The 13,418-nt window shown below is 41.3% G+C and overlaps 2 protein-coding genes across 2 annotated transcripts in view; one reads left to right on the forward strand and one right to left on the reverse strand.

Annotated features, from left to right (window-relative positions):
* Positions 1-2,684: 2,684 nt before the first annotated feature.
* calml4b (calmodulin-like 4b) overlaps positions 2,685-13,418 on the forward strand; it is a 38,583-nt gene continuing 27,849 nt past the window's right edge. Inside the window, exons 1-3 of the mRNA XM_039809714.1 lie at positions 2,685-2,843; positions 2,960-2,990; positions 6,339-6,479. Coding sequence (XP_039665648.1) covers positions 2,841-2,843; positions 2,960-2,990; positions 6,339-6,479 — 175 coding nt within the window. The 5' untranslated portion in view covers positions 2,685-2,840. The remainder of the gene's footprint in view (positions 2,844-2,959; positions 2,991-6,338; positions 6,480-13,418) is intronic.
* On the reverse strand, positions 9,330-10,439 carry LOC120564583 (E3 ubiquitin-protein ligase TRIM39-like). The gene has a single exon (XM_039809713.1). It carries the CDS (start codon positions 10,437-10,439, stop codon positions 9,330-9,332), a length of 1,110 nt encoding a protein of 369 aa, XP_039665647.1.

Here is a 13,418-nt window from a genome sequence, read left to right on the forward strand (position 1 = left end):
TAGTGTACATCATTGCTACGTCAGCAGCTTTGAGGGTGCACAGAGAGCGATTTCTACACCCACGGGAGCAGAAAATAGACCAGTGTGCAGGAGAACATGTTGCCCTCGCCTCCTACATCAATCAGCTTTCTAAATGGTTCTTACAAACACTAGAGAAGAAAGCAGGATCAAGAAAGTTACAACCTGAGTTTAGAAAGGTTTTAAAACTATAGGCTTGTTTAAGATGAGCCAGGCCTGCGCAGAATCGATCGCCGCACAATGCATGCTGGTTAGATTCGTGTCTGACTCGTTCTGAAATCATGCACACATTGGCAAGACTGATAGTGATATGCTAAATGTGAAATGATCACAACTATTGCATTTGTTGTGACATTATAAAGTCCTAGCTCTGAGATTAAAGCCCTGCACTAAAGCTATAACTTTTACATATAATGTAAAGTAAAAAAAAAAAAACTTTATTCAAAAGATTTTGATATCTTTTTTCTAGACACAATTGTCACACAAAAAAAAACTAGGGCTGTCAAAATTAACGTGTTAATGATGAGTTAGACTTACATGGTGAAGACACGTCTGTAAACCAAATACTCCATAACCAGAAATGATTCAGGAGTGCTGTGACCCGGAATTGGGGAGAATTTAACCACACTGGCAGCCAAGATGACATTGGTTACTGCCGCAGCATGTAGCTGCATGCGACAATGGTAAAACCGATTAAAAAAACGCTTCAGTAGATCCTGCCTGCCGTGTGTATTCGATTGACAGCCCTAATCAAATCCAGACACACGTTTTAGGACTGAGGGTACCAGACATATTAGACAGATTTGAAGGTCCAGATCTCTTCCCAGCACAAAGCGAAGGCACAAAAGACCCCTTTAAGGTTGGGGCAAGATTGTGGTTTCGGCTGAATGTCAATTAAAATGTCATGTCCTAGCATTTCCACTTCCTGAATGAAAGCAGACTGTGATCTATTCCGAACACTAACCAAGTGCTGTGCAAAAACATGATCAGAGATGTACTTAGAAAGGTCAGCACTGACTTGAAGTATGTTTTAATTAACATTTAACAAGAAAACATAATCTTCCCCGAACCTTAACCAATGTGTTTGCGTGACTCTGCTGTCACAGCCCTACAGCAAAATCGGAAAAACTTAATTTAAAACATAATTTCTAGGAGACAGGATTGCTCTAGAGAAAGAGAGAGATATTGGATTTTGGATTTTGACACCGGTCTGTTGACGCCTCTGTAGGTTTCAGTGTTGTTTCCTATTTGGCTGCTTGTACAAGTCAATTTTCAAATGCAGGAACTTTCCCCAGAGACGTAAGAACTAATTTGCGTTTCGTCCACAGGGACTAGGGTCTGAATTAATTTCATTTTTTTTTAGATTCATTAAATCATTTTACCCTCCGCAAGACTGTGTACGTAAACAATCACAGTTGGTTTGTGTCCAACAACCATAGCAACGCACAGAGCTGACCGTAGGCCGTAAACAGGCAAGAGACCGTAAACTGTCACAAACTGCAGTAAAAACCCAGATTAAGACACAGATTCTGAATGCACTGTATACATGTCCAAAGAATGCTTCTAAAACCTAAAGAATACAAACATATACCACAACTAAAGACTAGTTCAGACCAAAGATTTGCGCCGACACAAAACCGTATTAGAACGTTGCAGAAAAAGTTTCAGCTGTCTGAACCGGCCCGTCTCAGCTTGACTCTAACCAGCTGATGATGTTGCTGCATCTCAGCTGGTCGACTCAGTCCAATATAACCGGCGGATCTTCATTTTCTGCATTTTGGTGAATTTTTATTCAACGATTTATGGTGCAAAAGTAAAGGAAATTAGGGATGCACCGAATCTAGGATTTGGCTTTGGATTTGGCCGAATATTGGGCTTTTTGATGGGGTTGGGTTTCTGTCGAACCTTAGAGTTTTCTTCCACCGAACCGAGCCCTACGCTTGCACTAGGCACGCTATGCTGGTCGCCGTAATGATGGCGCCGTTGATTACGGGAAGGTGTTTACGTACGTGGAGCGTTCAATGCAGTAGGCTGCGAGAAAGTGAAAATGGAACTCGTGAGCAGAAAAAGTTGTTGTTTGTCAGTCAGTCAAAAGAAGGCCAGTGAAGTCCAGCTACATGTTCAATCTGTTCAATGCTGATTGGTCTGGTGGTGGAGAGGACCCTAAACTATACACAACATGGCCGCTGTTACATTTGGTATGAAAACATCCGAAAGAATACGAGTTGGAGGAAGGAATCTACAGACAGCAGCCAGAATGCAGCAACTTCAGGTACATTACATACATTAATGTGTTAACTGTGTTAATGGACTGAGGATGGGAGTAGGATTTGGTATTCGGTTTCGGATTCAGCAGAATCTTAACTGTAAAAGTGGATTTGGTATTCGGCCGAACCTGAAAAATCTGGATTCGGTGCATCCCTAAAGGAAATTATTATTCTCCTGTGTTGTTCTTTCTGCATATTTAAAACATCACAAGTGTTCCCAGGTTGTTTTTTTAGGAATCATGTACTGTACATCTCAACAGTCAACATTACTAATATAGAATGGGAAGAGTAGGTTGTCTTTCATATTTTTTGAGGGAGGACAAATCCACCCCCTGAAATCTACACCTCTGATATCACCTGTGAACATGACAGCAGAGGTGTGTCCTGCCCCTCATACCTTCCGTCCTCACTGAGTCCCAGCCAGGATCCTCCATCCACTTCCATTACGTTCCTCATCTTACAGCAGCCTGGATCAGTTTCCTGACAGCCGAGTATCAGCCGGCAGAGTTCACACCGGCTGCCCTGCTCACACTGCCACACAGCCACACAGCAACAATGGTGAGATAATTACTCTTTGAAGCTTCACACTGTCTGTCACACAGATTTCACCTATTGTAACCTATTTTCTGCCTTTTCAACGCTCACTCCTGATGTTTTTTCTGCTTTCATCCCAGGCGAAGTTCCTGACACAGGATCAGATTAATGGTAAGACTCTCGTACATTTCACATCGCAGCCGGGTGGAAACTGACACAAGCTTTGTAGAGAACAGTTTCCAGTCTGACAGACACTTTTCACATGATGGATACTTTTTGTGGAATGGTTTGTTTTGGCAGCACCAGGAACTAATTTAGTTCTAGTTTTTTAATGAGATTATTGTATGATAGGCAGCCTAGGCCAGAATTTAATACTTCACTTGCACATACATTTATACTGGTACTAAACACTTGTACATACATATATACTTCACATGCAAATACATATATACTTCACTTGCACATACATGTATATACTTCATTTCAACATACATATATACTGGTACTAACCACATGCACATACATATATACTTCATTTCAACATACATATATACTTCACTTGCACATACATATATACTTCATTTGCACATACATTTATACTTCACTTGCACATACATATATACTGGTACTAACAACTTGCATATACATATATGCTGGTACTAACCACTTGCACATACATATATTTTTTTTTTTTTTTTTATTTTTTTTATTTTTTTTTAATTTATTTATTTATTTTAATAAATTTTTTTATTTTAATTATATATTTATAAATTAATTTTTTTATTTTTAATTTTTAATTATATTTTTATTTTATTTTTATATTTATTTTTATTTTATATATATAATAATTAATTAATTAAATTATTAATTTTTATTTTATTTTTATATAAATATATATTTTATTTTTAAAAAATTTTTTTTTTTTTTTTATATATATATTTTTTATTTGTTTATATATATATACATGTGCAAGTGTTTAGTACCAGAATATACAGTATGTATGTGCAAGTAAAGTATTCAAGTTTGGCCTAGGTGGCTTCTCATATTTTCTTTGTTGCAGACAAACAGCAGCGGTGCTGGTATTTAATCAGACGGCAGAGTTTTCTGAGTGCCTGCGTCCCTACAAAGCAGCACTTGTTCCTGTTCCTGCTGAGCCGATTCACGCAGTGATCTGTTGGCCGCCTGCTAATGTGATTAAATACAAAGGGTCTCTATCTGAACACAGTTTTTTAGCCTAATGAGGACACATTCATTCAGAGTATTGTCTCTGCTGGAAAGCATTGAGAGGAGCTATTGTGTCTGTGATATTGTAGAGTTCAACAGCAGAAAATGTTTTTGTAATCCCTGAATAATAGATTTTGGAGAAGCAGGCAGGAGTACCGACACGGAAGCTAAGCAATGTTCTGCTGTGGACGAGTGCAGCACCTAAAAACATCTATATCAGTTTAAGTAGACACCATATTTAGAATATTTTCCTCGCTTTACCTTGTTGTCAGACAGCCCTTTATGACAAAGAACTGAAGCTGTTATCTCTTCTGTCTTCAAAGCCACCAGACTCCTTTGACAAAAAGTCATTTTACCTCACAGAACACAGGAGTTGCTGCTGTACCGCTGCCTCCATCGGTTAGTTAGTTAGTGGTATTGTGTGACTTTGGTGAATCTGAAACTTACCCTTTAAAACACCAAAGTCACACAATGGCGTACATATAGCGTACCCTTAAGCCCTATTCGCACTATCATCTGGGGACCTCGTGTGATTTAGAAATCCCCCCCACACATCTGAGTTTCGTGTGACGCATTCGCACGGGATGAGAAAAACCAGCTTTTACTCAAATTTACTGACTTATCTGTCCCAGAAGAGTTGGCTACCCAGAGGCGGAGCACGGCCAGGGCGAGGCCGCCACACCCCACGCTTGGGTCGGGGTTCCATATCTTTTTGGGACAGACCCGATAGATGTTACCAGAGGCGCATACCCTATCCTATCATCCCTGCGATCCGTTATCAGTCTTCGTGAGAGGGATAAAAAGACGGGGTCAGCCCTATGTTCCCACATTTCTACGATTCTTCTTAAAATTAGGCCCTATGTTAGGGTTAGGGTTAGATTCCATCTGTAGTCCATTGCTACTGGATAATAGGTTGGGTGTAATTGGCTACCAAATTGGGAGAAAGGGTGATAAAATCTGATACAAATGTATGAAAAAGGAAATGTGGGAACATAGGGCCTAAATTTGGAAAAAATCTTAGAAATGTGCGAACATAGGGCTGTGGGAACACAGGGCTGTGGGAACATAGGGCCTAATTTTGAAAAAACAAATCATAGAAATGTGTGAACATAGGGCCTAATTTTCAGTGAAAAAGAAAATTCTTAGAAATGTGGGAAAATAGGGCTGTGGGAACATAGGCACGCTCCCAAAAAGACGCACAGGAAACATAAAGCTTGAAAAAATGATATGCGACCCCGCCAAATCACAGACACATCGATTCACACGGGACTAATATTATCACAGGACCTCGGTGTTTGGTGAAATATGGTAGGTCATTTGCGGGACAATTTTTACTTCACAAATTACAGACATGGCCGATTCATCACAGACAACCTCCGTAATTATTACAAATGACTAGAGGTCACCAGGTAATACTAATCCTGTGCATATAGGGCTTTAAACTGATATTGATTTTCTGTCATCTTCAAGATTATAATTTGACTTTTATTTGTAAAAAAATAAAAATCATGAAGGATAATGTGGAAACTGGATGAGAACTTCTTGAATACTTTGTTGTTAATGATGTGATAATGTGACACCCGCTGTCTGTACTAAAGTATTAAAAAATAACTTTCATCTGTGTGTTTATAATCTTTGAACTTTCAAGACTCTTTCATCTCATGTTAGAGTGTGTGTCTGTTTGTGTGTGTGTGTGTGTGTGTGTGTGTGTGTGTGCGTTGTGTGCATGCGTGCGTCTGTGTGTGTGCGGTTGTGTGCGTGCATGCGTGTGTCTGTGTGTGTGTGTGTGTGTGTGTGCGCGTCTATGTGTGTGTGTCTGTATGTGTGTGTGTGTGCGTGTGCCTGCGTGGTTGTGTGCATCCATGCGTGTCTGCATGTGTCTGTGTGTGTGCGTGTGTGTGTGTGTGCGTGCGTACATCTATGTTTGTGTGTGTGTGCGTGCATGTGTCTGTGTGTGTGTGTGCGTGCATGTGTCTGTGTCTGCGTGCATTTATGTGTGTGCGTGCGTGCGCGTGTGTGTGCGTGTGTGTGTGCGTGCGTGTGTGTGTGTGTCTGCGCGTGTGCCTGCGTGGTTGTGTGCATCCGTGCGTGTCTGCGTGTGTCTGTGTGTGCGTGTGTGTGTGTGTGCGTGCGTACATCTATGTTTGTGTGTGTGTACGTGCATGTGTCTGTGTGTGTGCCTGCGTGCATTTATGTGTGTGCGTGCTTGTGCGTGTGTGTGTGTGTGTGTGTGTGTGTGTGTGCGTGCGTGCGTGCGTGTGTGCGTGTGTGTGTGTGTGCACGTGTGTGTTGCAGAGTTTAAGGAGTGCTTTTCTCTGTACGACCGCCAGCGGAAGGGGAAGATCGAAGCCCGGGAGCTGATCACAGTGATGCGATGCCTCGGGTCGAACCCCACCCCATCTGAGGTGCAGCGACACCTGCTGAACCACACCACAGGTACACATGTGACCATAGGTGTAGATTTTGGGGGGGGTGGGATGCAGGGGATATGTCCCCCCCCCAATATTTAAAAGAGGTAAATTTCTCCACCGCAAAAAAGTATGAAAGACAACCCACTCTCAGGGGGCTCAAAACACATGTACATCTTTCTTACCTGTGAATATGTTTCCTGATGTTTTCAGACAGTGTTTGACGATTTTTTCTGTCCGAGTCCGGCCCGCATCCGACAGGCATTAAGAAATTTGTGTCCGAGCCCGACCCGAGACACAGTTAAAATCTATTTTTTTTTCTCATACTAATGACACTTACTAAGGCTAAGTTTTTGTATGGAAAGCCCGCTTTTATTAAGCAACTGTAGGAAGGCATTCTGAAATGTCAACAGATGAGACATCAGCGCACACGGGGCAACAAGCGCACGTTAATCAGCTGTTAAAATGTTCAATGTGTTAACCTTTCCTGCTCGCTTCGTTTCCAACCGTGATCAGAGAACCAGGAGAGACTGGTTACCTCCAGGGCCGACGTTAGAACATGAATAACGTCTGGGTTAAAATCCCGTTTCTGGTGAGCAAATGAATGAACTTGGCTTTCAGTCGGGGGTTTATTTCGGACACCGCACACACTGTACAAAACTTAAACTGTACACCTCTGCTCCGGTCGTATCTACACGTCCACTTCCTCTTTCTCTATCTCTTTTCTGCCCACTTTCCACAAACACACACACACACACACGTGTGCGCGCGCTGAGCTCTCTTAAAGGAGCCACAGCACCATTTTACAACAAATGCCTTATCACGCTAATGTGACAGAGCCCGACCCGAACCCGAATTTCTAAATATCTGTCCGAACGCGTCGGGCTCAGTTTGGGTATCCATGCCTTAATACTGTGCCCCTCCAATGTTGAAACAAAACCTACGCCCTGAGATATGACAGTCTCACCTGTCTAACTGTCGATGTTTTGGTAAACGTAGCAACATATCTGCATTTATTTAAAGCTTTAGTGCGTAACGTCTTTTTAATTCTAATGAACATCCGTTATATTGAAGCTATTGCTAAATGAGTTGAGACAAAGCTAGTTAAGACTATCAGCTCCACAGATCTCTCTCTGTATTTCTCAGTATGACTATGTTCAGAAGATTGTGGTGTCCGGCGACTTTCACACACAGAAGATCGAGTGAGGATAATGACCTCCTCTGAAGAGTCCATCTTCATTTTTTAATCCTACGTGTCCTCCTTTGTTACTAGCAATAGGTGTGTGTGTGTGTGTGGGGGGGGGGGGGTGACTTGTATCATGTGGACGCGCCAACAGTTTTGTTGTCAGTATTTAGAAATCCTCATTGGGGAAACAGAAACTACGCACTAAGCTTTAAAGAGATGTGTTCTATAAATGAAGCCTTCATTGATTGGCTTACCTCTTCAGTAACACAGTGATTCCCAACCAAGGGTATTTGTACCAGGGCTGTAGTCAAGACCACCTATGTCGAGTCCAAGACAAGTCCAACACCAGGACTGGTCGAGACCAAGACAAGACTGAGTCCAAATAGGTTTGAGTCCAAGACGAGAAGAAAAAACAGTCTTATGATGCCTCTGAAGATGTCTTACGAAGTTTGTCATTGACCCACAGGTTTTCCTTGTTGCTTTTCAGATTTTGCAGCCTGCCCTGTGTTTCTTTTTAAGCACAGTGCTGAGAAATTCCTGGTGATTTCTAAAACCATAATTTGATTATGGCAGAATTGGCGGACATCTTCGCTTGTTTCCGGGTTGTATGAATCAATAAAAATGAAAGGAAATAATGTTAGCAGGGCACGCAGATGCAGGGCGTGCAAAGATAATCTAGTGTGTGATTGGTTATCAGGTGGCCAGTGTTCACTTTCCCTCCAATATTATTATAATCATAATAAAGACACCTGGACTCGGTCGAGACGAAAAGCCATATTTGGCAAGACCAGTGGCAGAGACCGAGACAAGTCAAAGTCCAAATACCAGCGAGTCCGAGACAAGTCCGAAACCATAGAAAAACCATCTTGAGTCTAAGACCGGACTTGAGTACTACAGCCCTGATTTGTACCCCTGGGGGTACTTCTGCAGTTGGCAGGGGATACGTGGAAAGATCATAGAGCAGCTCAACTAATTTGAAAAGACTAAAATTATGATTGGATTAAAAGAATACATGCACTAATTAACATTAAGTCAACTGTCATGTTGCAGTCATGTAGGAGTGTGTAAAAACTAGTTAGCAAGTTTAAACAGGTAGCTAAAAGTAATAGAGTAAAGTAACTTGAGAGCAAAGTAAACTTGGCCGATAGCATCTCCAGATGGACCTGATAAAAAATTATCGAAATAAAAAAATTGGTTGGTTCAAAAATGCACAAATGAACAATTTTTTATAGCTAGCTACCAAAACACTCAGCAAATATCTCAGCAAATGGTATCAACGTAAGATTCTTGTTTGTATGCAACTCTGAGGCTCTTGCACATATTTGGCGAAGATTGGCCATTAGGGGGCGCTACAAATCCGAAAGGTTTATATCCCATGAAGGGCTCGTTTGATTACACCCACAATGCAATCTACTACAGACCTTGCATCTCACACTGACATTTACCTCGTTGTCATTGCACTTTGGGTTCGACTTTCTTACACTCTGTGGGTCGTTGGGGGCGACTAGCGCCGGCGAGGCTTGGACTCCGTCATTACTGCTTGCAGTTCTAGTTTTTTCAATACAAAGGCTGAATATTTAAATGAAGTCCTATATGTTGCTTCTGTTCTGTATATGTACACCAAACTTCACCAGTTCAATATACATTTATTACACTAAATGAAAGTGAATCTAGAAAATCAAATGGTTCTACTCAGTGACTGACATGAGAGATGATCAGAGGTGCAGAGTCTTTACCAATATAATTATGACCGGGATAAAAGTATGGGTAAAGTTTCTCAGTGAAGGAGCAGCCAGTAAAGGAGTAAATAAGAGCTTCAGCATCAGCGTCATAAAAGGAGACTAGACCCTCCTCATAATCCACAAACACCCCCACCTTCTGAGGCCGAGACTTCAGAGAGAGACGGACTAAAGGGTCAGCATTAGCGATGTACAAATCACCATCCATCAAAGATATCATCCAGTGACCATCCTGAGGGCTCAGTGTGATTTCTTCCTTCCTGTTGACCGACTCTCTGGCCACTCCTAAAGTCCAATCAGCCTTCCCTTTAACCTGAACCTCGTAATAAAATCTTCCTGAAGAGAAACTCTGCTTTGCTAAGACAGCAACAGTATCAAATATCTCTGGATTGTCTGGGAGATTCTTCGTTACATCACTATCATGTACTTGTTTTCCATCTTCAGACAGGATGAGATTAGGATGTGCTGTATCAGGATCAAGAGTCACATCCACTTCACACTGCTGGACCCTCTTCAGATCAGACTCAGGGAGCAGGTTCTTCTGTTTCCTGAGTTTCTCCTGCTCAGCCACATAGAGCTGTTCCACCTCAGTGTTTCTCTTCTTCAGCTCAGAGATTTCCTGTTTCAGATCTTTGACAAAGCCTTCAGCCAGTTTCTCTATCTTCTCTTTGATCGTTTCGATGAGCTCGGCCTGGCCTTTCTTTTGTTCTGACACCATCCAGGCCATGAAGACACACATCAGACATGCCAGGAAGAACAACCGGGTTTTCAGTTTGGATCCCGAGTAGACGTCACGGGGAACTTCTTCTGGTATCTGTTGAGTTGACTGTCTGAACTTAGCAGCCATCTCAGAGACCAAAGTGTTGACGTGTAGCTTAGGGTTCGTGCTAAAATCCTTTTTACAGTTGGGACACTGATATGGAAGATCAATATCCCAGTGATCAGTGATGCAGGTTTTACAGAAGTTGTGTCCACATGGTGTGCTGACTGGATCAGTGAACACATCCAGACAGATGGAGCAGAGAAACTGATCTTCAGTCAGCAGACAGCTGACAGCAGACATATCGGCACTCTGTGGACAAAAAGTGTGAAAAAACAAAACTGTAATGACATCTTTTAATTTGTTTCATCTCACTTTGACAGGTTAAATATTTTTAATTCCACTTCAATATTGAACTTAACACATTTATAACGATATACTGTGATATATTTCCCCAGTATTTGTCTTTATTATTTGTTTTATCGAAGCGTCTGAGGGACCAGAGCTTATAGGAGCCAGTTTAAGTTATTGCTGAGGAAGACCCAACATTTTCTTTGTTTGCTGCTTCATGACAAAAGCTTGTAAATATCTAAATAACGAGGGACATTTATTGCAAAGAATGTATAGGAAATATACAGCCGCTGCTTTGACCACTCAGGTTCGCTGGCTTCTAAACAGCGATAGCAGCACTGTGATGTAAGAGAAGGAATGTCTGTAGTAAAATCCTACATATTCGTGAATTTTTTATGCAATAATAATGCAGAAATCCATTGTGTTTCACTTACTGTATATAAATTCTGCAGCGATCCACCGCTGTGATTCCATGAACTAGCCAACAGTCTGTGGTTAGTTCACATCTTTAAAGGTCACCTATTATGCTTTTCTGTATTTCCTGTCATATCTATAATGTCACAATTTTGGATTTTCATGTAAAACATTGCCAAAGCTTCAAATAGTGAGGTAAACGTATTATAGAAACAAAATCCCCTAAAACCTCAGATTTGACACTGTTCTGAAAGCTCTGCTTTTTAACTTTTTTTAATACAGATGCAGCAGCCATGGGCAGCATAAGAAAAATAAAGTGTTTTTTAACATTAGCACCTTAGACAGGGAGGCTGAGAGGAAAGAGTTTGAAGTTCAAGGCTGCTTACCAAAGTGTGTCACAGTTATTTAAGTTGTAAAACATCAATTGTCTGACCTTTATAAGCAATACATCCATGTGTGCACTTGTCTTGACTGCAGCGCTGCTGTCGCTCAGACAAACTCTCCCCTGCATTTCAGGAAAGGTGACATTCCTCCTCTCAGTGCAGCTCTGTGAGGGAGGCGTTACTGCCTCTTTGTAAAAAATACCTTAACATTGACTGAAAACCAGATACGCCGTTGTTTCCTCTTCTTTCTTCTACAATGGCAGTGTACAGCAGTCAAAATAACAAAATACACAGCAAAATTGAAAGATTTGCAAAAACATACTGTATATCTGATGCCTTATAAGAATACAAAGAATACAAAGTTAGGCTCACTGTTTAACAGACTAAAATAAAAGAAATGACAAAAAACATAAAAATAGAAGAAGGGAAAATACACAGCATTTTAAAATTAAATACAAGATAGATCACCAAATAATTGGTTATACAGATGAAGCCATCTAAATTTCCCCCTCCAAGCCAGAAGCCACTGTAACCACACCCTTTCATTCACTTACAGGGTTTCACCATGAGGTGGCGCTTCCTTCACAAAGTGTAGTGAGTGACTTAAAGGAACATGCCGACTTATTGGGAATTTAGCTTATTCACCGTAACCCCCAGAATAAGACAAGTTGATACATACCCTTCTCATCTCCGTGCGTGCTGTAACGCTGTCTGACGGCTCCAGCATTAGCTTAGCCTAGCACAGATCCTGCAGGTAACTGGCTCCAACTAGCCTACTGCTCCCAATAAGTGACAAAAGTGACAAAATAACGCCAACGTGTTCCTATTTACATGTTGTGATTTGTAGAGTCACAGCGTGTACAAAAAACAACATGAGACACAGCCATCTTCTAACAGTAAACAAACCGGGAACTATATTCTTAGACAGGCTTGCTGCGAGCATATCACTCCGCCCAAGTACTATATTCTTCCGCCTGAGAATATAGTTCCCGGTTTGTTTACGGTTAGAAGATGGCTGTATCTACGTTGTTTTTGTACCGCGCTGTGACTCTAAACACAACATGTAATTTAGCAACAGCTATATTGTCACGCAATTGGGAGCAGTAGGATTACTGGAACCATTCACCTGCCTTTTCTGTTATGGGCTGATGCCGCTGGAGCCGTCAGACAGCGTTACAACACGCACGGAGATGAGAAGGGTATGTATCGACTTCTCTAACTCTGGGGGTTACGGTGAATAAGCTTAATTCCCAATAAGTTGGCGTGTTCCTTTAAGCTACCATTTATTGTACATTAAATTAACCTTTACCACACTGAAGATATCACCCAGGGACATGTAGCAAATCCAGTTCATTCCAAGTCAATGGTGTCTATTATACAGTAGTTATAGCCTACTGTAGTAATTGCTCTCTAGTCTCCAGTATAGTTAGTGTGTGTTTAGCTAATTTAGTTAGTCTATTTAGTTATTGTGATGTAGCCTCTACAGTGGTCATTTTACATACATTATAGCCAAATTAAATTATGTCATCTCTACTAGTTAGTATGGACTGAGAAAAATATTAATTTACTGTTCTCGGCGTTGTAACCGGGTAACAAGTGACCCATTGTCGTGATACACAAAACCCTGGGTTGGACATGAAGTTACCTCGGTAACCCCAAATCTTGCTTCGTAGTAAAGGCCTCTGCTCAAAAGCTCAGATTGTCAGCTATACTGCAGTATTTAGGGTGAATGTTTTCTTGCATGTTAGCCAATAAGAGTTTTTTTTGATGGGCCATTAGCAATTCACCCATCTGTTCTAGCAGCAAGAACTAGGGATGCACCAAATCTATATTTTTGGGGTTTAGCCGAATAACAAATCCACTGGTTAAGATTCTGCGGAAACCGAATACCAAATCCTCCTCCCATGCTCAGTCCATTGTGCTATTTTAGAAAACGATATTTTCACGCTGCCACCCGGGGCAGTAACTGTTCTGATCATTTACACATAGGATGAATCAGTGTTGTGCATGAACGCGTTCGTTGAACGATAGTTCATGAACTTGTTCATATTTTGGGTGAACGTGAACTGAACGTACTGTATTACTACCTCATGAACGTTAACGTGAACTGAACGTACTGTATTACTACCTGATG

The sequence above is a fragment of the Perca fluviatilis genome, chromosome 8 (genome assembly GCF_010015445.1).
Source record: "Perca fluviatilis chromosome 8, GENO_Pfluv_1.0, whole genome shotgun sequence".
NCBI classification, from domain to species: Eukaryota; Metazoa; Chordata; class Actinopteri; order Perciformes; family Percidae; genus Perca; species Perca fluviatilis.